This window comes from Neolamprologus multifasciatus, chromosome 7, assembly GCF_963576455.1.
Source record: "Neolamprologus multifasciatus chromosome 7, fNeoMul1.2, whole genome shotgun sequence".
Taxonomy (NCBI): Eukaryota; Metazoa; Chordata; class Actinopteri; order Cichliformes; family Cichlidae; genus Neolamprologus; species Neolamprologus multifasciatus.
Genome location: NC_140445.1, coordinates 59578911 through 59603264, shown reverse-complemented (window position 1 = coordinate 59603264; position 24354 = coordinate 59578911). Strand labels below are relative to the sequence as shown.

Genomic DNA, 24354 nt, shown 5'->3' with positions numbered 1-24354 from the left:
TGACCATAGGTGAGGATAGGGACGTAGATCGACAGGTAAATTGAGAGCTTCGCTTTTACACTCAGCTCCCTCTTCACCACGACGGACCGGTGCAGCGTCTGCATCACTGCAGCTGCAGCCCCAATCCGTCTGTCGATCTCCGGCTCCCTTCTCCTCAGATTTGGAGGCCATGGCATATTCCTAAAATATGTATAACCAAAAGAAATTTCTATCTTCTAATAAGTCTCTGTGCACCACTTTGGAGTCAAACTAGCTCTGAGACAGTTTTTCCATCTGAGGAATCTCTTAGTGATGCATTTTAGAGCTGTTGGCTCTTTAGAGAACACTCCTCCTCCAAACTGATTACATCAACCAGTACTGAAAAAAAAAATCACTTAACTCAGAAAGTGCAACTGCTTTGTTGTTACCTGTTTGAAGGCCTCCAGCACCTCAGATCTCTGACTGAAGTGTTTAAAGAGGAGCTGCAGAGACCCAGATACCAGTGGGGGGTAATCTTGCATGATGAGATAGATCAGAACCCTCAAAAATGTCCGGCCATCCTCACCGTCCAGCTCCACCGCGCTCCACTCAGAGCTGAAGTCAGAGCTGTGCATATTTAAATTTTAATTTGCTTTATATGTGTGTTTGAAAGCATAATAAAAAAAACACTGGCATACATTTCCTGTCTGTATCTACTGTTAATCTAATAAAGGCATAAATGCCCCAACAAATCAGGAGTCAATAAATAGGCACATGTTCACCTACCTTTCTACAAACATGCTCTCTGCTTTTTGTACAATCTCATCTATGTCAGGTTCACAAGCTGAAGACAAAATAAAATGAAAGAAAAAGTGACGTGAGCAGACTGCAGTAATTAACACAGGATAATGTAATAAAATAACTTTTCTGCATTAGCACGGTAAGAGAGGAAAGTCTCACGTGTTATTGGAGGCACATCGGTCAAAGACATCGAGCTGTCAGTTAAGGCCCTGTCCCCAAATGCTTTCTTGTAGATCGACAGTAAGTATGTGATCCTGTAATCCAACCTCACACTCAAGATGAACTGTCAGAAAGAAACAAAGTTCACAAAAAAAGTGTCAAGCACTGGAAAAAAAAAATGCAGCAGTGATGGTAAGCAGAACATATAGAAGTGCCACGGACTTGCAGGATTTCGATGATCTTTAGTTTTGTGTCCATCACCATCAAATCCTCATTTTCAGGCAGGAAGAGCACCTTCCCATAGCGTAGAGGAGGAGGAGAGTCAGGGAGGATGTGTGGCACACCTCGACTCATCACCATCTGAGTCATCAATTCACCAACACCGTGGATCGTTCGCAGGACATTGTTGCCTAAAGAAAATACGATTTATACATGTCTCATTATGTGTTTGTGTGTGTCAAGCCTATTGAAGTTAGATTACGTTCATTAAAAGCTAGGAAAGTCAAGAGAAACAAAATGCTACACAGCTATGAAAAAGTATTTGCCCTCTTCTTGATTTCTTAGTGTTTTTTGCATATTTGTCACATTTCACATCATAAAACTTTTTTTCAGCTATCCAAACCTACCTGCCCCATGTGAAAAAGTAATGAATAATAAATGAATTACTTTTTCACATATAGTCACATTAATGACAAATCATGAATCATTAATTAACTGTGATAAACCACTTTTTTGGCAGGTATCGCAAACACTTGATTGCAGCTGTATAAAAGGCTCCAAAGTTCATTATATAGTTTTAATGGTGTTTATAAGTTTATATAAGTTCATTTAATGTTCAGTCTTCTGTCAGTTTGGGCAGGCCCACCTTCTAGTGACATCATCCGGTTAGTAAGGTGGGCAGTTTAATGTCGGATGAGCAGTGTTGGTTCGGAAGGGGTGCACTGATTCCTGGGGAAAGTTATGTGTGCGTAAATGACAAGTAAGTAGTGACCTGTGTTGTATTTTGCCTTTGTTTGTGTCAGTACTGTAGTATGTTACCATTTAGGAGCTAAAGTAGTCCATAGTTGGAGCGGTAGGCCACGCATGCAACGCGTGAGTTCACCCTCATTTCATATGCTAATTTATGTTGTTAGCTTACCCCGGTTTAGCTTTGTTGACGCATGTACGGTCGCTCGTATGTCCATAATGTCATTCCTATTTTATTAGTTCTCGTACCTAATTGTTCGCTACAAACTCCGCTACTTCAAAGTAAACAATCACAAGCATCACATACAACATACAGAGAAGGAACACAGGAATGACATGGACATACGAGCGACCGTACATGCGTCAACAAAGCTAAACCGGGGTAAGCTAACAACATAAATTAGCATATGAAATGAGGGTGAACTCACGCGTTGCATGCGTGGCCTACCGCTCCAACTATGGACTACTTTAGCTCCTAAATGGTAACAAACTACAGTACTAACACAAACAAAGGCAAAATACAACACAGGTCACTACTTACTTGTCATTTACGCACACATAACTTTCCCCAGGAATCAGTGCACCCCCTCCGGACCAACACTGCTCATCCAACATTAAACTGCCCACCTTACTAACCGGATGATGTCACTAGAAGGTGGGCCGGCCCAAACTGACAGAAGACTGAACATTAAATGAACTTATATAAACTTATAAACACCATTAAAACTATTATGAACTTTGGGACCTTTTATACAGCAGCTCTTGTTGCAAAGAGTGGCAAAACCAGTTATTAGGTTTAGGTGGCAATTGCTTTTTCACACAGGGCAGGTAGGTTTGGATATCTTTTTCTCCCCTCAGTTAATTAAAATCATAATTTAAAAACTGCATTTTCCATTTAAGCTGGTTATCTTTGTGTGATTTTACAAGTTGTTTAAAATATAAGAGGTGACAGATATTCTGAAAACCTGTTCTCTGCAGAAAATCCTCATTAACCATCTCCACGTCTCATTAGTTATAAGTTCATATCTTGGTTTCATTGATCTCATTTTTATTTCCCTAAAAACATCTAAAAAATAAACAGAGCATAATTAATGATGAAGTTTGTTCCTCTGCTTTCTCCTGCTACTTTAACAGTTGACTTCAAACCTCATGTTTTCATTCACAGCCTTACTCCTGCATAAATTCGCATTAAATTTAGATTAAAAAAAAAAAATTCAAAGACACACATACAGTAATTTAAACACATAACTGCACTAACCGCCAGCCTCTGGGCCTTTGCTGAGCTTGTTCAAGGGGCTGGCCGGGTACTGGACAAAATCCAAGATGGACAGCAGAGTGCGCGTGAGGCGCAGCAACTCACTAAAGCTATAAAAACCAAAGTAAACCAGATTTCGAGCCAGGTTCACCACCTGAAAGAGAAATCAAACATGATCCATCATTAAAACAACCCAATAAAACCAGTAAATGAAAAAAAAAAAAAAAACATGCCAAAGTTAGGTCTGAAGTTTTGTTTATCCTACCTCCAATGTGAGTTCATTCTTAGCTTTTTCCTCAAAAGGATGAGCCTGGTTTAGCACATCCTTAAGATATTCTTCCACAAACTCCATAGTTGGAGCAAACGTCTTCTTCATTTCCTCCGTCGAGCTGTCAGTTGACTCGTACTCGAACCTGTTGAAGCCATTAAAATCTACATGTAGTCACTCACAAATTATACTTGTATACACATATAACCCAACATGTAGATGCTCACTCGTTAATGTTGATCTTGGAGGGGATCTCGGTCCAGAGGCGGGCATAGCGCACAGGAACCACGGACTCCTGTGGGTCACGATCCACATGCATATGCAACATGAGGCGGCAAAAGGAGGCTCTGAGGTTGTAGGGCAGGCAGTCGTCATACATGCACCGCAGGAGCAGATCCACAGATAGCTGACTGGAGATCTGGTTGATGGCTAGGTACTGTCGGTCCAGACACATTTTAGCAAACAGGTTTAACTGGTATCTGTGGAGTAGAAGAAGAAATTGTCAGAAAAAGGGGAAAATGGTTTCTGTGCACGCATTTGTGGAACTGGATGTTAAAGAGACCTGTAGTAGGTAATGATCTCGGCATCACACTTGTGGCTGGCCTTAGCATCCTGGGCCATGTGGCGGATGGATTTGCCATGAGGCTCCTTGTTGCTGTCGATCCAATAGAGCCAAACCTCCTCCTCCTCCCCATCTTCTTGTATCAGAGAAGACTCCAGGTTGCTGGTCTCTATGTTTGAGATTAGTCTTGGAAGGATAAAGGAGCGAGTGAGACATTAAGTAGTAGCTAGAAAAACTGCTCACTTTACACACTGACTTAGAGCTGCTGCTGCTGAAAATATACATTTCACAAGAGGTAGATGCTCTGGAGGAAACGGCAGTCTCGCACGCTGTGCAAAGGCATCACATATTGGAAGTTTTTTTAATGGTCTGGGACATTTTAAAATATAACAATCACCAGGTGGGACTCACTTGGTCTGGATGAGGATATCTGCATTGGAAGGATTCAGCATGAATTTACAGATAAGCTCTTGTGTGATGGGGATGGCCGTCTTGTTGGACACACAGAGATCAGACAAATAGTCCAGAAATCTGTGCAAAGCAGAGCAGACATGAAATGCCGAGATTTGTTCAAAAATATATTTACATTTAAGATTAAGCAGTATATATAAAAATAGAAGAAATAAAAGATATCAAGTAAGTAAGCAGCAGCTGGAAGATAGATTTGAACTAATTTAACACTTTTCCAGCATTTTTTCCCTCCATGTAATTGTTCCCTGGGGTTGTCTAATATTTGGGACGTCTGCTTGACTGACCTGGGTTCTCTGTTGCGCCTCAGCAGGTTGACAAAGGTCTCAATCTCTCTGGCTGTAATGTGTTTTTCCAGCAGCTTGCGGTTGTTGTGCACCAGTGCAGTGATCGTGTCTTCAGCCAGAATCTCATACCCGATCTGAGCCTGCATGATTGTGAATTTTTTGGCTATATATTCCTGCATGAGGAAACAAACATGCGTTTATCAACACTTAATGCAGAAGGTGGTGGAATAAAAGTGTGTGTGTATATGTGTATGTGGGTGAGACTCACCAAAGGATTGGGGGTTTTGTTAGGTCATCTACAGACTATTGTTTTATTAAAATAAATAATAATAAATAAAAAACTGGATTTGGAATAAAATTAAAGAAGGGAAAGTTACATTTTGCTGTTTTGATCATCGTAGCGCAATTGTTGACTGAATGTTGCCATGCATTTGCCATTTTTCTTTTTGAGACCTACTACCTCGAATGGGACCATTAACACATCAGTTGGGGTCCCCAATAGATTTTTTTCAGACCATCTGGCAGAATCTATACTGGTTTCAGTCAAAAGCCACCTCTACCCTTAGCTACCTCACATCTTATTGACACTGTTAATGACCCTGATGACAACTCAATGAAAACTCAATATCAGCTTGTACGGAGGCCAGGGAACAACTTTCCTGGCCTGAAAAAAAAAATCAACAAAGTGCCAGAGACTTTGTTGCTACATGATTTTATGATTTTCCCCGCACTGGTTAGCTGATCAAACCCAAAAACAGCAACTTATATACAGCATGACAACATACCTGGTTCTTGCGATAGTCCTGTTGGGAGTGGCGTAGGATCCTGTAGCACAGGCTGAACATATACTTGTAGTGAGCATAGCGCTGGTCTCCCAGATCCTCCAACCTTAGCATTGGCCCGTCGCCACTATCTGTAAATGGAGCCTTCAGGATGCCAAATATCTAGACAAGCAAAAACAACAATGCACTGATAAAGAACTGAACATAAAATGTTTTTATTGTAATTTAGCTGCATCGTTCGTTGCAGTAGACTTTTGCACCGGGGCCTTTTTTAATACTTAGTACCAATCAGCACCTGTGTTTACATATTCCTGACCTGGGCAAGGATGTTTTGTTCCCGCATGAGTTTCTGCCGCTCCCGGTTGGGCGTGGATGTGACCACAGACAGAACGTCCTCTCCGTTGTTGGGCACCACACACACAAAGTAAACCAGGTCCTCCAAAAGCTTAGTGACAAACCTGAAATATGCATGAATGAAATATTACATCGGAACATGAAGTACGCGCATCATCTGGTGTTACGTGTGTCGCGGTGCCTGCTTTTCTATACCTCCTCTCATTTTGAGTAATACTGGCGTTGAGACACTTCTTCACAGTGGACTCCAAGACTTTGTTTGCATCATTAGCAAAGTCCAAGTCTCTGACCTCTGATAGGGGAACAGACACAATGGCGAACGCTTCTTTGTCCTCTTTAGTAGAACAGGTGCCAATCTATTGTGACAGCCAAAAAAAAATATGTTAAGTAATCTATCCAGGGTTAGTGCGAGTGTGTGAGTGTGGCCATGTTCAGACCTTGAGCATAACTGGACGCTCCTCATCTAAATCAATGGGGACGTTGGTGCTGGTCACCCAGGTGTTGGTGCACAGGTGTCTAAGTCTTACATAGGAGTTTCTGAGGAAGGACAATTTATTCACAGCATGAATGTCAGTTAATTATTTATCTGTGGTAAAAGAATTAAAAATGATCCATCCAGTAAGGTCAATTACCCTACATCGATTCTTAAATTGTTATTTTTAGCAGCAGCAAGACTTTAGGATACTGAAAGTCATAAATTCTCATTACGAAGCTAAAATTTCTGTTTTTAACAGCTATTCCAAATTTTACTCCAATGATTTGTGATTGATTTGAAGAAGAAGTTACAGATATTAATCTAGAATGTGTTCCACCTGGAATAACCTTTAATAACACTGTTTTACTCCATCCCCCATGAGTCACTATAATTATTACTAACAACAAAATTGAAGTAATCTCAAGAAAAATGCTCAGAAGTTAGAATTAGAAATGGAAGATTTTCTGACATGAGCTACTGTGAGCCTCCTGTGGACAAAGTTAAAGCTGTAACCTATTTTCTTTAGCGTTGCGTCGCGTGGGAATAACCGACCTGGGCACGAGACAGTCGGCACGCTGCAGAGTGGTGGCATCCAGCTCAAACAGAGATGAAATGTCATTCCCATGAGGAACAGAAACCAAGGTGAAAGCAATCCTGTCTGCTGCTTGATTCTTCTTCTTCGAGTACACAATATCTGTCTCATTCTGAAGCGTACACACGCACATACACACACACAAAAACAAAGGAGGTAAACATTTGTGCGTGCAGTTTAAAAGCTTATATGGCACAGTCAAGTTACTCGTCAGTCAGAGTCTGTTTCAACTATTAGACTCAACGCAGCACAGCAAGCGCAGAGTCGATGCTGGTTCAACTTGAGAAAAAAAGAATCTCTCTGCAGAGCTCGGCTACGCAAATGGGTCAATTAAAGAAAGTCGTACAGAGTGCAACTCATTAATACACAGGTTAACGGGGTTATTGTGCAAATTATCCTCCTGAACCATTGCATCAAAATGCTTATTTTTGTTGCTCAAACGTCTAAAAGTCAAAAAAAAAAAATGACTGAAAAGTTTTAAACTTTTAGTGACTCAAATTGTTCAAGTTTTTTTTGGTTTGCTTGTTTTTTGGGTTAATGCTAGTTCCAGCTGCTCAAATGGATTCATGATTGCTTTTAAATACAGCATGTAATATTGCATACATACAGTGGAGTTGCACAGGAAAGAAAAACAGTTTTTTTTTTTATGACATTATACACAAAGTAATTAACAGGCTAACAGGCTCTGGATGGGACTGGTAACTCTCAAGCGTATTGAGTGACTTCATGTATGTAAATCACGATGTTCTCCAAAAGTTGATTTTGTTCATCTGGACGTAGCGTTTTGTGGGAGAAACGTTTCGTCACTCATCCAAGTGACCTCTTCAGTCTCAGCTGATGCAGGTTTCCCCAATCTTATAAACAGTACATTTGCATGACTGAAACCAGCCCACTGAAGGAACAATGGGCTGGGAGGTCAGTTCCTTAATCTGAAGAAGTCACTTGGATGAGTGACGAAACGTTTCTCCCACAAAACGCTACGTCCAGATGAACAGAATCAACTTTTGGAGATTTACCTACCTGGATGATTAAGCATGCATCGAATCACAATGTTATTTTTTATCTTGCTTTCCTTCACTTTCCTATTTTTTCTACACTTCACTACCATTCAAAGTCATTATCTTTTACTACTACTTCTTTCAGTTGCTCCTTTTTTAGGGGTTGCCACAGTGGATCATTTGCCTCCATATCACAACATCTCTAGCATCCTCCTCTGTTTCACCAACCCTCTGCATGACCTGCTTCACTACCTCCTCTTTTCCTCTTGCCTGGCAGCTCCATATTCATCTCAGCGTCACCTCTGTAACCAGACCCGTCCCTCCAAAATACTAATTTCTAATCCTCTTACTCCTGTTCATCACCAGAGAATCTTAAATCTTAGCATTTTTAAGTCTACTACCTCATGCTCAGCCTCCTGTATTTTTGTTAGTGTCACATCTCTAAGTCATACATCATAGCAGGTCTCACTATATGTTGTAAACCTTCCCTTTCACTCTTGCTGCTATCTTTCTGTCACAAATCTCCCTGTACACTTATTTCCACCTTTTCACCCTCCTCCGCACCCTCTTCTTCCCCTCTCTTGTTCGCTGTAATTCCACTCCTCAAATCTTTATCATTCCCTTATCTTCCCCCATCTCATTCACACCCATGTGTTTCATTCTTCCTCTCTCCAGTGCATACCTCCACCTGCTTCCTACTCCGACTGCAGCTCACGTCCTCTGCAAACATAGTTCAGTGGGAACTTAAACTAAACGAAAACCTAAAGTGCGAGTACAAAAAGGTAGTCTGGTTTTGTGAAAATAGCGATGAAAAACAAATCAATGACAGTAATTCAGATTATTTCAATTAAAAAAAACTTGTTTTTTCTGTAGCTGCACTCAAAAAACTTCGGATTAAAAGATTAAACAGAATGTTTGATTCAAGCGTTTCGTTGACTCTACAATTTTTCCACCCATGTAAAAACTTTTGATTGATCTGATAAACAGTTTAGCACTGAAGGCAGTAAAAACTTTTTGTTGTTCTCCTCATGTGCAATCTAGCAACATCCCAAGGCAATAATTCAAATTGTACTCGCGTACCCAATGGAAAAAAGATCCAGTACATCGGGCTGCACAGTAAATATTCAGCCACGCTGAAATAAAATTGTAAGTATGGAAAGTATTGGCTCTCCACTGACATACCTAGTGTCAAGTTGTTGTGTTTTTTCATGCATACACCTAAATAAGACCTAATGTTGATTAATTGAGTACAAATTACACCGAAAACGCAAAGAGCCGGGACTTCTCGGTGTGTTGTGTCAGACACTGCAGTACTTAGGCTCCTAAAGAGCGCAGATACTGCAGATAATGGTGAGGGTTAATTTCTCCCACTGTTCTCTGCATGTCAATGGGAAGCTCCCCGGAGCTGCCTCCATGCCTCAGCTTCTCCATCCTCCCACTCTCCTCCTCCCCCCCTCCACCTCCCCCCTCCGCTCTGCTAGTGACTCACCCCACCAGCTTAGCACAGCCGAGCGGAGCAGAGCAGACAGCACGTCTGCCTCCCCTCCATCCCCTCTCGCAGGGCACCCCCACACACCCAGACGTTATGTAAGGAGCCCCCTGTGTGTCTGAAATTCAGCATGTGCATGAGAAAGTGTGCGAGACTGAGAGAGTTGGTGTGCATGCTCCTCGCATTGCCAGAATACAAATGTGCAAGCTCGCTAAGAGCTGAACGAAATGTCTAGATATAGATTTGGAGTTTGGCAGAGTTTGTGTGTGTGTGCGAGAGAGAAAGAGAGAAAGGAACTGGTGGGATTGCATAACCAAATAATGGGGAGACAGAGAAGTTTGAAGTTACAACGCATTTACCTTAAAAACACAGTTTGAAGTTTCTCTCGTGTTAATTAACTCGTCTTATTTCAGTTGAATTTTGAAAAAAGAACAAGAATTAAACGTGCTCTAAAATTCATTAATACTGACAGTGCCTTAGTCTTAAGAATATATAAGCAAAATTAAAGTAAACCACAGTCTGATGTCAAGGGGGTGTGATAATACATGTAAATCCGCTTGTTTACCTGATTCACATCTCCTTTGGTCTCCACAGCTTTGGGTATGAATTCAGGGTTTACCTGCAGAGAGAAGATGACCCGTCAGTGGCCTCAGATCTAGAAAGCTCATCATCATCATCAACACCTAATACAATCTATTCAACAGCAATGCACGGGTGATAGTGGGCATAACAATGGGAACACTGCCACCTACAGCACATCATCTAAAATCCTCTTCAGCTGTGCTCACTCAAAACTGAAAAGCAGGTGCACTTAGCTTGAACAATAAACACCATATGATTATTAATGTCAGCTGATTTTTAAAAGCAGGTAACAAAAAAAAAAAAAAAAAAAAACCTCAGCTGCCAGGTAATTTCCAGTCGCCAGGTGTTTGAAGCGGAAGAGACTGTTCCACTGTCCAGCTCCGCTCCGACAGGGGTCATAGTGCACAACCTGACATAAGGACACAAAATAAGAAGCTTTATTTATTTATTTTTTTATCAGAGATTAGCATGTTTTCAACAGTATCACTCCAAAGAATGTATTTCAGTGTCCAGCAGTTGAGAGGAGCTTTAATTATCTTGCTCACAGCTTGTATGTGAATTAGAGTACTGCACATATATTTAGACGTATATCTGCACATTTAAAAAAGAAAAGAAAAAAAGACAGCTGGTGTAAAAGCATTGAGATTCATTCGCTGAACGTAACACCGTGCGGTTACATGACCTGGAAGATTATGAACTAAAAGTCACACTGGCATAAATGCCTTGATTTTAAAGCTTTTGGTACGCCAACATCATTTTGCACCGCAGTATCAGAATGAGTCAGAGTCCGCGTCATCTCTTACACACTGGCAAGAACGCAAGAATATTCTGTTTTCCACAGACTGTTGCAACAACATGTCAGACACTGATACAGTAAGAGAAGTACATCCTGGCACAAACAGAGGGACAACAGGAACTTCAACTTACTGCAAGCTGATAAAGAGGAACGTGCAGCACAACAGACGGGTTTATACAGAACTAAAGACGAGCACATATCTTACATAAAGGGGAAATAATGTCAGAAAGTCATGATTAAATGATCTTTTTTCATGGCAATTTTAATATCTGCTTATCCAAATTGTGCTGAGCACAGTTTACAAGTCAGGGTTTTACTCTGTTAAAGCTCTGAATTCACCAAACATACTACGGTCACATCTTCAGTCTGTTCTATGCTTTACCTCAATCTCCCACAGAGCCTTGGAGCTGGTAGCAGAGGTGGCAGACTGCCGCAGTGTGGTCCTGAGAAAAACGTACTGATGATCCTTGTGCTTGTCACAGGTTAGAAACTTCTCCTGCTCAGCATGAAACAACCTCACAACGTCTCCCTGACAGAGGACATCAAACAAAAACGTGAGTGCTACATAAAGAAAACTGCACGTTACACATTTTAAGACACAAAGAATGAATGTGGTTCCATTAAAAATAATGGCTAACAAGAATATAAAGAAAGAGGGGAGGAGACGGGGGAGGAAAAAAAAAAAAAGCATACTCCTTTTAGGACATCGTCCCTGTAGTCACTGAACTTCATGAACAAGGTGACTTTCCAGCTGGTGGTGCAGTTAACAGCATTGACCTAGGGCATGCACACAAGTAGAAGACAATCGGATAAATAAGAGTCATCTGCCGAAATCACTTTGATGATATAGTAATAATGTGACATCCTCCTTTTAATACCCCGGTGCTGATGAAAACAATCCAAGTGCACTAGTCTCACCTCTTTGCATCCAAGGTTATCCAAAAGCTCAATGTTACTGGCGTGAAGCGGCTGTCCGGCGTTCACTGGCATCAGCACCACTTTGTCTCCAACCACCACCTTGAAACCAATAGAACAGTCAAATTACAAAAAGAGACCCTGTTTTGTCAATTTCTTGCAGTTTTCCAAGAGCTTAACAGGAAAGTAAGAATGCATCCATGCAAAGGGTTTTTCAAACATCCCCATTTTTTTTCTGGTCAAGGGTGCAGCAGCAAAGCAGGCTGGGCTTCACTTGAGAGAGTGGTCGAAAAGTTCACAGCAAACAGATTTATTCATACCATGGCCAGAGGATGTGAATGCAGCATTCGAAAGACACGAGGACTTAAAAGTGCACTTCCTTTTGCTTACTTAACACATGCTTTCTAGTCCATAAAATAGAAAGCTGTAACAGACTCTACACGGTCAACTGTTTCTCCTCTTAAGCATCCACACACAAGCACACTGTGGTATCAGAAACAGGTGGCCTGTGCTGTTCTGGAGTATTCGACAATATTTCAGCAGTGGCAAACAGTAGATAAAAAGCAAACCAGCTGACTAGATTTCTAATCTCAACCTGACAGTTTACATGCATTCGAAATGGTGTTGCATCCATGCTTTTCCACAGTATTTTGTGTCAGACCTAACACACGTACACACATCATGCACAATCAGAAGCAATACCTTTAACCATAGGATGCTAAAGCCAAAGGAGAAGGACAAAATCAGAAATGTTACTTGAACAGGACAAACGATGAACTGACAGTCTAGACAGAGGGAATGTCAAGTTTTTGTACAGTACTTCGTGTCTACAACGAGCTGATGCCAAGGAGAGAGAAACCTACATTGTCTCCTTCGCTGCGGAGCTTCCAGAAGGGCTGAATATAGAACCAGGAGCCCTCATTTCCAGCCGAGTCCAAAGAAACCCGCATGGCATTCTTCTCAAGCAAAGCAGGGAGTCGCTTATTCACCGTCAGGTACTTATTACTCTTTATGTGCAGGAGCTGAGACAGAAAAAATAGGCAGTTTAGACACTGGCAGAGCAGTGGAGGAGGATGTATTCAGACCATTTATCTATCATTGTTAGGGGAAAAAAAGTAAATGTAGGCAGGGATGTGCAGTGAAATGGTCTCAAGGTTTGCATCATAGTTACACAGAGAAAATGCTTCTTATGTTCAACCAGCAGGTGACTAAAACAACATAAACACAACATAAAAAATGTATGTAAAAATTATTCATATGATTCAGAAGAAAAGAAAAACAGAAAATGCTAAAACCATGAAATATTTAACATTTTTGCTCAACAAATCTAAGTTATAATCTGAATAATCATCTGGCAAAATGTGTATGCTGCAGGTGCAATTTCTGATGATGCTTCAGAGAACAGTGCTGCTTTAGGTCTGCCCTCACATCTTTTTGTCCTCCACCCTGCACACCACGCTGATATTAGATTCAACTAAAGAAAAGTGGACAAATGATGTGTTTTTGAGAGCCTGCAAGTAACAAGGTGCCTTCATAGGTCTCTGTGTGTTAACAATAAGCAAAAACATTCCTCTGAAAATGCTCAGGTACAAGGACTGGACTGAATGAGCCATCCGCTCATTTGTAGAATACACGAGCAACTTCACTATGTTATTTAATTTGACTTCATTTGGAGACATTTCCTGAATTCACTGAACAAACGAGGTTCTAAATTAGCCCGTGCTTTGAGTCAATACAGACAAATTGCTTATCCATAAGGCGAGTAAACTAAGGTAAGGGAACAATGGCCGGTACCTTTCACAACAGCAGTTAAATGTGTGGTTTCCCAATCCAACCACGCAGGCAAGAGTTCAGCAATCAGTGAAATCAAATACCAGCATTGTTTTTTTAGAAACCTGCCTGAGGTGTCAGGGGTTAGATGACAGTAACACAAGCTGGGTAAACAATAAAACAAAAGGTAGGCTCAGCACACAACAGAGTGTAACACCATAGTTTAAGAGATTCTCTCTACCTGGATAACACTGCTGTACTTGACAACTTCTCCAAGAAGTTTCTTGTTCTCTGAATCGTTCTGCTTCTGCTCCAGTTCTGCTGCATGCTGCGTGACGAAGCAGACGATTGTTAAAAAGTTATTACATACACATCCTTCCTCATTCCACATTTTGTTTGCAAACGGAAAGGTTGTCCACACGAGATCAACGACCAGCCAACGCTGCCATTTTTTAAAAATATGCTGGATGGTCATAATAAACTGAAGTATGCTCTCTTAACCTCTCTGCTCTGCTTCGTGTGTCACTGGTCAAGCAGAGGAGACCCTCGCGGTGAATCAGAGAGCAACGGAAAGAAAATAGTTCAACTGACAGCAAAACACAGTAGAGGCTCTCACGCTGAGGTCTAAAGAAAAATTGTGTTTTACAGTTAAATTAGTAAAGTGATGTTAAACTCAATAATGATGTTGGCTTACTCATAACACATTGCGTCTTATCCTCACGTTGACAAATAAAGCTTAATACAGTGGTTCCCAAACTTTTTTTTGCTGGGCCCCCCTTGTTTTACAAGAAAAATGTTCGCGCCCCCCCCCCCCCCCCGCGCGCGCACGCACGCACGCACGCACGAACACATCCTCCAACCACACAGACCCATATTTTGCTCCATTGCGTTTATTTTACACCTCAAACATTTAGTAAACAATTAAGCAAATACAAGAAATCTGCAATAAATTACAGGTAGTAAGAAAATAAACTACTAACTCTTTTACGCTACGTCCACACCTTCACGGGTATTTTTGAACACGCAGCTGTTTCGTCCACGTAAACGGCGTTTCGAATCACCGAGAACGGAGATTTTTTAAAACTCCTTTTTTGTGGTTACGTGTGGACGAGGAATACAGAGGTCGTGCAACGTCAAAGGTATGTGCCTTTTTTCACGTCACGCTGTGTGCACGTTATTGTTTACATGAGATGAATTGCAGAATGGCAGATAGAGACAAAATACTGTTAATCTGACTATCTGCAGGTTTTACACACTTACATATACACACAGTTACTGTCCCTCCATTTAGAAAGGCAGAGGCGTCACGGTGTAATTATTTTACATGTAGTTGTTTTTTTTTTCCTGTGTAATAATATTCAACATTGCTATCAATACATTTTTCAAAAAATCCCTCTGCAAAATGGGTTCAAAAACATAAACAACTGTTGGATGCTGTTTGTCCATGATTTGAACCGAGAGAACAAATTGTGGCAGGAACGACCTGATGTTATTTGTATCCCGCTGTAACTTTACTGTATAAAGAGCTAACATTTCCAAAATGTCAGGAGTAGTTAGTCATTACAACAAGTGTTTGTGAAATACAAATCAAGAATGTGGGATACTGTTTGTCCGTGATTTAAACAGCCCAGCGCTGCTCCCAACGAAGGGAAAACCAATTCTGCAGGGAGACCTACCTCGGCACTTGTGCAGGTGAAACCAAAGGGAAGATGTGCTTCACCATATTTTTCTAGTTTTTGGCTTAGAATGAAGTTGGTTTGGAAACATATTCAGCTATGCTTCATTTCCTGCTTTGCGTTTGCGTGGGCGCCCGTGCTAGCAGTGTCCAAGCGTTGTTGTTTTGGGTTTTTTTTCCCTTTTCATGCCGCGCCCCCCCTGCAATGGCTCTGCGCCCCCCCTAGGGGGCGGGCCCCACACTTTGGGAACTTCTGGCTTAATAATTTAACACTCGGAGTCCAGATATCTGTACTAGATGGAAAAACTGGATTGGTGCATCCCTGATTTAAACTGTAATTAGGCATAAATTCATGCATAATTGCTTCCTGATTGTCATTTGAGCTCATGTGCCCAACAACGGTTCGGAGTACCCGGTCTTCTCGGCGTCCCTGGTTTGAGTTCTTGAAGGTACCCCTGCTGAGGGACTTCATTGCTTACATGGGCAACAACAGTGTGACCTAGAGGGCTGTGACTGGGAGGGGCAGCCTGTCCACTATAAACCCAATTAGTGTTTTCTGCTACAAACAGTCTGTCCACACCAAACTCCAAGTTCAAGAATAACGGGGTTTATAAGTGCACTTGGTACAAGGACATCCTAGGTCACACTCTGGTCAGGTTTTGTAATCATATCATTACATCTGTGGCCATGTTTCTTCTGTCTGTTCTCTGCTAATAGGCCCATTACAAACAGAAAGAAAACAACTGCATACAATTTAAAAAGTTCTGTAGAACTTTTAAGGCTTTGAAATGCTCATAAAGTTAAAAATCCTCATACCTGTAACTTTTTAAAGAGTTCTCCTTGTGTGTTGTTGTTTCCTTGTTTCCCTTGTTTTGTCTTCCAGAACTGTTTCTGGGCTGAGTATCTGTTCATGGGACACACCTTAAAGAGGCAATCTGCAGAAGAGAAAAAAAAAAAAAAAAGCAGTGAGGCTCACAGGACTCACCTGAGCCAGATAAAATGACACTCAAGCGTCCACATGTAGAGCTTGAAGCCTTGAAGTCATTTCAACACATCAAAGCTTATTTGTAACCCATAATGCAGTCTCAGAAAAGTCCAAGTTCACGTGTGTGTGCGCATGTGTGTGTGTATGACCAGAAACCAGTGTGACCAGTACACACCTCTGAACTTTTTGGGTGGGTTGTTCAGGTCTCCAGCTTCAGGCTGGACAACACACCTATCATCGACAAGCCTGCAGAGAAAGACAAACATGGAATTGCATCAACATGATTACTAGAGCAGGGCAATATAACCAAAAATATTTATCACGATATACATTTGAAAATTTGCGATAAGGATATAACTGACGATATAATTGACACTAGACAAAATACTTTACAACTCCACAACTTTATTAGTGCAAATAAACGCCATCAATGTATTTTCACTTAAACAAGCAGCTGTTTTTTATGTGCAAATTCCTTGCAGACAGTTTAACCAAAAGGCATTTCCAGTGGAAATTGGCCGACATATCCTCAGCATAACCATGTATAATATCCACAAAACTTAAAAAGAGGTTATACACACACAATATGGTAATATTATGTTGAAGCACAGTATGTATCACTCCGCGAGGCGCCTGCCTAATATAGCCGTAATGCTCCAACAATCCATCAAGCGGTGCGGGTTCGTAGCTTAGCAAAGTCGTACTACAACATTTGACAGATTTTCGAGCGCCGTGTACGACATAAAATCGTTTCGAGGTCAGTAAACACAACCAGAATTCATACATAAGGCACACGGATTATAAGGGGAACTGCCGATTTTCAGAAAAATCAAAGGATTGATTTTAAGTGTGCCGTATTTTCCAAACAACACGGTAATAACGACGGCCCGCTAGCATGCGCTACTAAAATAGTGCTTTGTTGTGAAGAAAGCTAAACCAGTTCCACACCACTGAAGTTGCAGCATTTTTACAAACCAATTCTGGTTCATCTGTTTCATTTAACGATCCACTTTCGCTCTTCTCATTCTGTGTCGCCGCCATGTGCGTATGTAAACATAGGCACTGCGCATGCGCGTTTTACCCATATTCTATCGCGATATTTCATTTTCCTATCGTTGCCCAAAATTACACCGGTATTACCGTGAACGGTATGATATAGCCCAGCCCTAATGATTACTATAGGTGTGTTATTACAGACTTAAACTCCTTTGGGAGCATTTTATTAAGCAGTAATCCACTCTATTATTGTGAGTGTGATATCACACTCACATGCAAATACATAAGGCAGAATCTCAAACTACAAATAATACCATGATTTGAATAGACAGTTTATAGCACTCCATGGGAAGAAAAGCTTTACTGTCTCTCTTGTCCATCACATCCATTTAATCCAAGGCAGTCCCAGTATCTGGATGTGTTTCTGGGTGGGGTTCATCCACGTTGGCAGTGCTTTGATCTCTGCTTTCCTGACCAACATAGGTAATGTGGTGTTGTGCTGAGATAAAAGAACTAGAAGAAACTGACGTCAAAGTTTCTATGACTTACATGGGTCCGATTAAAACTGTAAAATAAATAGTGTCAGGATAATTTAAAATAAAGCTGTGAGACTGCACAGTGAATTGGTCACGGAAGATCAGGCCTCCCTGTGAAGTCTTTTGTAGCTCATAAAGTGCACACTGAGCCACCTCCACCTGGGGAAACCATGTGGCTTCTGTTCAGAGTGGATGAGGGGGCTTTCAATAGGTGTCATCCAGTTAACTGTCTTGTTCCCACATATCCTCGCCTTTTATTTGCCACACGCTAGACATGTTTCACTGAAAGGGTTAAGGGACACAGCAGATCAGCAAAACTCGCCTTTCTGACACATCTGACGAGCACAGAGTTAAAGCTATGAAGTTGATGATGGCTGATAACTAAGGAAACAGAACCCAGTTCAGGTTGGCAAAAAAAAATTATTGAGGAAAGAACAATTTTAAGAATGCACATTCATCAACAGCCATTTAAAGTTATCTGATGTCATGAAGTGTATTCATTATGTACTATGGTGTCCTAAACTGGTTTAAATTGGTCCAGAAGCAGATCTTTGGCAGGCAAAAGCAGTGATCCCTTTTATTAAAAGTGTCCTTCTGCACATGTCGTCTTTAAACTGAGAAATTTGGGCAACCTTTGTTAGCAGCCAGCACAGAGAGAGCTGAGGCTGAAGGTGCTTGTAAAAACCTTAATGGCTAAGAGCCCATTATGGAATCGGTGGAAAAAAGCAAGCAGCGACAGAAAAAGAGCATCATTAAATAATGAAGGCTTATAACAGTTCAGTGATTGTGGAGTTACAGGTTTTTCTTTTATGGCTAAAATGCAACTTTAAGTTCCAGCTGTGAATTTCTTTGCCTCTTGTTGTGTACATAAGGAAGAAGACTCTGATATCTGATCTTACCAAACTATTGAACTAGTTACTTTATCTAAATCTGTATCCTGCCCATTGTTTGTTTTTATTTATAGTGCCTTAAACTATAAAGTGAAATTCCATTTCTTGCTGGGCAAAGGCACCAGAACATTCTGCAGAAGCAAAACTGAGACATGTGGAGAAAAAGGCCCTTTTGAGGCAAGAAGAATTCATGTAAAGTAAGCCTGTAAGGGAAATTATCACACTACCAAAGATGGTTTTCTTGCAGTATTTGTAGCATGCATATAGCTTTCACTTTCCCCAAAGAGAAATGCTACCATTTTTTCTGCAGGCAATGACACCAGCTAATGAATTTCTAAAGACTCCATAATCATCCCATTCCATTTATCTCCTCTGCACCACATTTTGAGTTGCACAAGTGCATCCATTCATTCTGTCCGGTGGGGAGAAACATAATGCAATGCACAATTCCTCCAATTCATACAAAGCTGGCAGTTCTGCTAAACAGAGCTGAGCCATTTCCCTTTTTAAGTCACCGCAGTCAATCAGTCAATCTACAGGCTGTGTATTGCTTCCTTCAACACTGTATCAAAGTTCAATCTAAATGAGAAACAATAGAGACCAACAGGAAGAATTATCACAAAGCTAACTGGCTAAAGAGAAGGGCTCTCTGGGAAAGCTCATAAATAAGGAGGGCCGCAGAGAGCTGGGCGTTAGTACAAACAGAAAGACTCTGACAGTGCCTGACACTCTGTAACCAAGTTAAACATGAACCAAAGATAAATCTAGCAGGCTGGACACAGGGGAGCTAATTATAGCTATTGCCTGTGTTTAGTCGACTGAGAAAATAACACGGACAAAATAAAGAAATAGAGAGCATGTAATGCAAAGCAGCAAGTCTATGTAACTGCTGTTAAATGTTTCAAAGAACAGCGAAGGGCAACAGAACAATGACTCATCTGCAAGAAAAGTGGATGCATGTGAACAATTTCAACACGAATGCATGTTTCAACTTGCTGATACCACGGTAATCTAAATGAGTCACACACATACTGATTAAACAGACTCTTCCAGTGAATTCACTTTTGGTAAAAAGGTATGAATGTGAAAATGTTTGGGGTTTTTTGTGTTGCATCTATGCATCAGTTTCTACTGTTAGTTGCAACAAACTGGACTGATTGTTACGACCCATTAAAATATGGGAAATCTGCCAGTTAAACCGCAAGACTTAAAAGATCAGGTTAGTGATGTCACTTGGAGGTTAGCCAGCTTTTGAGAGTTTGCAATGACAGTTGTGGAACTAACAGATTTGATGTTATTTTATGCAAACATGGACACGGTTGGGTAGATCAGGTTTAATTGCATTGACAGGGGTTGCAGCTCTGGGAGGATCTTGAAGGCTCTTTGCTTTACTTGCTGCTTCTCTCTGGGCCTGAGTGAGCTCTGGCACAGCAGCGTCCTTGATAAAATTCTCAGGGCACCAGTCAAACTACGTGAGCTATTGAAAGGCTGATAAGATCCCTTTGCAACAATAGCAGGCGTGAACAATCGCTGCTGTGCACTTTTGCTTTTTTGAAATTTACAGCCTCTGTGTACCATGTAGGGTGCCGTCGCTTCGATTTGCATTACCACACGCCTTAACAGTTATGGGAGCTTTTCGTTTAAAAGTAAAATATCGCAGCTTAGTTCACACCAGCAGATGATAAGTTAGGAAACAGCATTGCATTCAAGGGTTACACACAGTTCGGCTTCTATTTGCTCCAAAACTCTACGGATTATCTGAGCATCTGATGTGAGGTACCTGTTGGCAGGAACGACTTAAAGCAGGACAAAGGAGAGAGGACAAGAGTGGGGGGAAAGGAGAGAACATGGGTGGGGCAGAGCCATTCCTCAGGGCCAATCAGTGTTTCCACACTCGTTCAGCAGGCTCAGAGGCCAGAGTGTAACCCGGAACCACCGAGGCATTTCACCTTGCACTGAAGCTCTCAGCTCATGAGGGGCGACAACCAAACAAACTGTGTGTGCAGCTTCTTCTTTTTCTGCACTGCTTTGCAAAGAAAAGCTGTTTTATTTTCACCAAGTAAAACTGGTATCTACTGAGTGCAAGTGCTACAACATAGGAAGGAGTCAAAACCAATGGTTTCCTCATTTCTGTTTTTTTTAATATTCCTGAATATCATTAAAATGACACAGTAAACACCATCTATGAGCACCTCCACAAACTCCACAGATCATTTCACTGAATTAACAATAAATGACAAGAGCAAACGGGGATCAGTGAAAAGGTTTTAAATATCTAATATGACTTTAGAACGTTTTTTCTTCTTTTTAGCCTCCACATTCACCTTGCACCCTCTCGTGTTTATCTTGCAATCCACCAGATTCGTTTTCAATCTGTACATGGACTGCAAAGAGATGACCTCAAAGCGTGTGCAACATATAGAGCACACTTATTCCTTCACCTAAACAGGAAAAGTCTAGTCCTTTATTTAAGTGAACACTATAAATATTTGAACATCATCCAAATAAGAGGTAGCCTAGAGCTTCACTCGGTGTCAATTTATTTTGTTAGACGTGGTCTATTTAACAGGAGGAGTGGCATTCAGGGTCACTGGACATTTCTTATCTTAACGTCAAATGAATGAACAACTACTCTTCCCTCAATCTGGTCACCCTGACACCTCCTCGTGCCTCTCTCTGGGCCCCTGAACCATATGTTGGTGACCACAGTAACAAGAATCCGCTCGCAGCCTCTCGCGAAGTGTACCTGGGAACACGCTGGTTTGCATTCCTGTTAGATTTGCGTAAACGTGAAGAATTTCCTGATAAGGAGCTGTTTACGCGCCGATGGGCCTTGACCGCAGGTCGCACTTTAGGTTTTCACTTGTTGGATTTGCATAAAACATACATTTGAAGAAGTTCACGCCAGATGTAAAGTGAAAGCAGTTTTTAAGCGTGCATATGGGAGGGTTAAGCCATGGACTCTTGAGCGATTAGAAAGTGAGATAGAAAGGAGGAACGTACCCCAAAGTACTGATGAAGCCATTCACCGAGCCTTCCGCGTACAGAGACACAATGTCTCCAATGTGAAGAAAACTGGATCTGTGCTCTGGCATTTTCACCGAAGATATGTTTCACACTCGTTCTTGCTTTTCCATTTATGAACAAATCCACACGTTACAGCGCCTCCAGTTTGGCATCAGCCATCAGATTCGCCGTCATTCTTCCAGATCTGGCGCTCGGCAAAGTCGATCGAGTGAGGTGAAAGCGCAAGAGGAAAAACAAGCAGGCGAGTTTGAGAAAAGCGCTGTGTTTTTGCACTTAATCAACTTCTTCCTGTATGTCAGAGAGACCCGCAGTCTTCACATCCACTCTTCAGGGGGAGGAGACTGCCGCTGTCACGGCTGTGAGCAAATTCCGTTCAATGACAAGTTTTTTGGTTTTTGCTCAGAGCAGGCGCACTGAAAAACACAAGTCATTAAATGGCGTTTTACAAGGAAATGCACTTGCATAAGTGTGCGGAAAGACACCTGTAAACATGTATCACAGCAGACACGGGGGGGAAGCAATTCAAATATATTAAAATTACAAACTGGGCACAAGCCATGAGTATGTTTGTGCAGCTGGACAAAGATCCCACATTATAAATCACAAACTATCAGACTGTCAGACGTCATCTCTGTTATCTTGATCAAAACTATTCATTTCCGTGTAAATATTCATATTGGTCTCAACACAGTGCAAACTTCTGACTGCTCAGCACTGTAATGGACAAACATGGTACTGCACTCTTTTGTAACCTATAAAATTTTTGTGTGATTTCACAAAACTTCACAGTTTGACTCATTTGTGTTGAAGTATCTGCTCCTTCACTCATAAAGACTCGCGTCTTCAGCAGCTTCTTGTTTTTACACTTTTTTTTTTTCAAATAAGCTTATAAAAGCCAAACGACAATGTCCTTTATTGTCATTGTACATGTACAACAAAATTGTTGCGTATAACTTTTGGTGCTAAAAGCAGCAAAAACTGCGTTTATAAAAAGAGTGGGGGAGTAGAAATTACGACCCAGCTACTCCAAAAAATGCTACCTTGAGCTATTATTTTTCTATCGAGCTACACTGGTATCAGTCAGCAGAAAAATCATCCAGAGTGACAGATGGTAAAAAAAAAAAAAAAAAAAAAAAAGCTTTTATGTTCACTAAAACAGAAGAAAGGAAGGTCTGCAGATATTTTGAGAACCTGGTATGAAACTTGCTCATTTGTTTCTTCATTGTGACTGCGAGTTTCACAAGGTCAGAGCCATCTAAAAGATCACATTCAGAAGATTTCAGACATTTCTGCAGCTGTTCTCTCTAAAACAACCCAACTGTCACTAAACTGATTTAGATGGATCAACTGCACTGTAGATGAGAGAAGATATAGGCATGTAATTATGGGGTAAAGTACACTTTTAAAGCAGTTGTTCCCAAATTTAAAAAAAAAACACTTTCTTGTGTCTTTTTACCTGTTATCAGTTCCATTGATTAGATGTTTCTCCTCCAAACTTTGAGGATAAAAATGTAAAATTACAAAATATTTAACTAAAAAAAGACAAATATATATTTTAAAGAATCATATAAACTTGTGCTTATTGTTCCTTTTTGCTCACCCTTTCTTATGCCATAACTATTTACATTTGGTTAAGAACCACTGAACTAAACCACCATGGTGCTGTTAAAACATGGTTATGTATCAGTACTAATAACGTAATAACATACACAGTTATGTCATTCACAACTCAAAAAGGATACATTACACTCGATCCATCCAGCTGTCCTAGAGTTAGAGTTAGAAATAATCCGTGCTTTTATTTTATTGAGAGTAACTTCTTACAATGACTAAAATTATTATGACCATAGTGTTAAATTAAATTAAATCAATACTGAATGTACGATCATTATGGCACATGAATGTGAAAAGGCTTAAAATGAAAGTGTCATTTGCCCAATTTTATTGGGAAAGTTAAATCAGCAGCAGGAAATCAGCTGCAGTGGAAGAGTGGCAGGAGCTCACGAGGAAGAAAAGTTGTGGCGGTTTCATGTACTACCCATTCTTTTACACCAGGGGGCGCGCAAGACCCAATCTTAAAGAGTTCCTCCGGAAACGTCACTCATACAGCTCAGATGATTGGCCTTGTAGTGTTCACTTCATTGAACCAACAGGTGATTCAGCTGTTCCACTTTCTCTGTGTTAAATATAAACACTACCGACTGCTGTTTCATACTGGTTTCAATAACTGGTTCCTCGTGGTGATTCAGTGCAATACAAAGCTAACTAATAACTAAAATAATAATAGTAATAACACAAAAAAAGGAGATTATTTCTGAAACTAGAAGAAATGAGTGGGTTGCATAATGTTAGGCTCTTCTTAATTTGATGCTGGCACACAGACAGTGACGGGCTAACAGCCTAAACTGAATAAACATAATTGGGAGCAGCACTTTATGCTGACAAATTTTTATTCCACCGACTGGGGAAAAAAATCCTGGACTTGTTTTTATCAAAAGCAGTGGTTTTAAAAAATATAGCATCAGAAAAAACAAACTAAATTATATTTTAAATATTACACTATTTTAAATATACATAGACCTAAAACTAGTGTATCTAATGGAAATTAATATGATATTAATTTCTGATACTTGCTCACAATAATACATCCACAGTTGTGGTCTATATCTTTACACTTACCAAAAAGTTGAGGCATCTGAATGAACTGCGCATGTTACAGAGGTAGGTGGCACTAATTTAACATGAGGTGTACTAGTGAGGCAAACACT

At 40.8% G+C, this 24354-nt stretch overlaps 1 protein-coding gene and 1 long non-coding RNA gene across 3 annotated transcripts in view; both read right to left on the bottom strand.

Annotated features, from left to right (window-relative positions):
- The window catches only part of itpr2 (inositol 1,4,5-trisphosphate receptor, type 2), a 64412-nt gene extending 42455 nt beyond the window's left edge, over positions 1–21957 (bottom strand). Inside the window, exons 1-25 of one of the 2 annotated variants that reach the window (XM_085168415.1) lie at positions 21563–21957; positions 16313–16383; positions 15969–16087; positions 13719–13805; positions 12571–12729; positions 11711–11809; positions 11486–11569; positions 11175–11321; positions 10310–10405; positions 9980–10033; positions 6888–7039; positions 6298–6397; positions 6056–6216; positions 5823–5964; positions 5510–5668; positions 4725–4897; positions 4381–4500; positions 3970–4155; positions 3635–3886; positions 3405–3552; positions 3143–3293; positions 1141–1328; positions 919–1042; positions 745–802; positions 408–585 (exon numbers count right to left, since the gene is read on the bottom strand). In XM_085168415.1, the coding sequence (XP_085024541.1) occupies positions 408–585; positions 745–802; positions 919–1042; positions 1141–1328; positions 3143–3293; positions 3405–3552; positions 3635–3886; positions 3970–4155; positions 4381–4500; positions 4725–4897; positions 5510–5668; positions 5823–5964; positions 6056–6216; positions 6298–6397; positions 6888–7039; positions 9980–10033; positions 10310–10405; positions 11175–11321; positions 11486–11569; positions 11711–11809; positions 12571–12729; positions 13719–13805; positions 15969–16087; positions 16313–16383; positions 21563–21654 (3300 nt within the window). In that variant the 5' untranslated portion in view covers positions 21655–21957. Of the gene's footprint in view, positions 1–407; positions 586–744; positions 803–918; positions 1043–1140; positions 1329–3142; positions 3294–3404; positions 3553–3634; positions 3887–3969; positions 4156–4380; positions 4501–4724; positions 4898–5509; positions 5669–5822; positions 5965–6055; positions 6217–6297; positions 6398–6887; positions 7040–9979; positions 10034–10309; positions 10406–11174; positions 11322–11485; positions 11570–11710; positions 11810–12570; positions 12730–13718; positions 13806–15968; positions 16088–16312; positions 16384–17112; positions 21528–21562 lie in introns of those variants that run through there. The other variant, XM_085168416.1, reaches the window with a different exon arrangement.
- LOC146515731 (uncharacterized) lies at positions 14772–15961 on the bottom strand. The gene is made up of 2 exons (XR_014875351.1): positions 15756–15961; positions 14772–15679 (listed from the first exon to the last, which is right to left on the bottom strand). It is a non-coding gene; the product is annotated as an uncharacterized LOC146515731 (long non-coding RNA).
- Positions 21958–24354: the final 2397 nt, after the last annotated feature.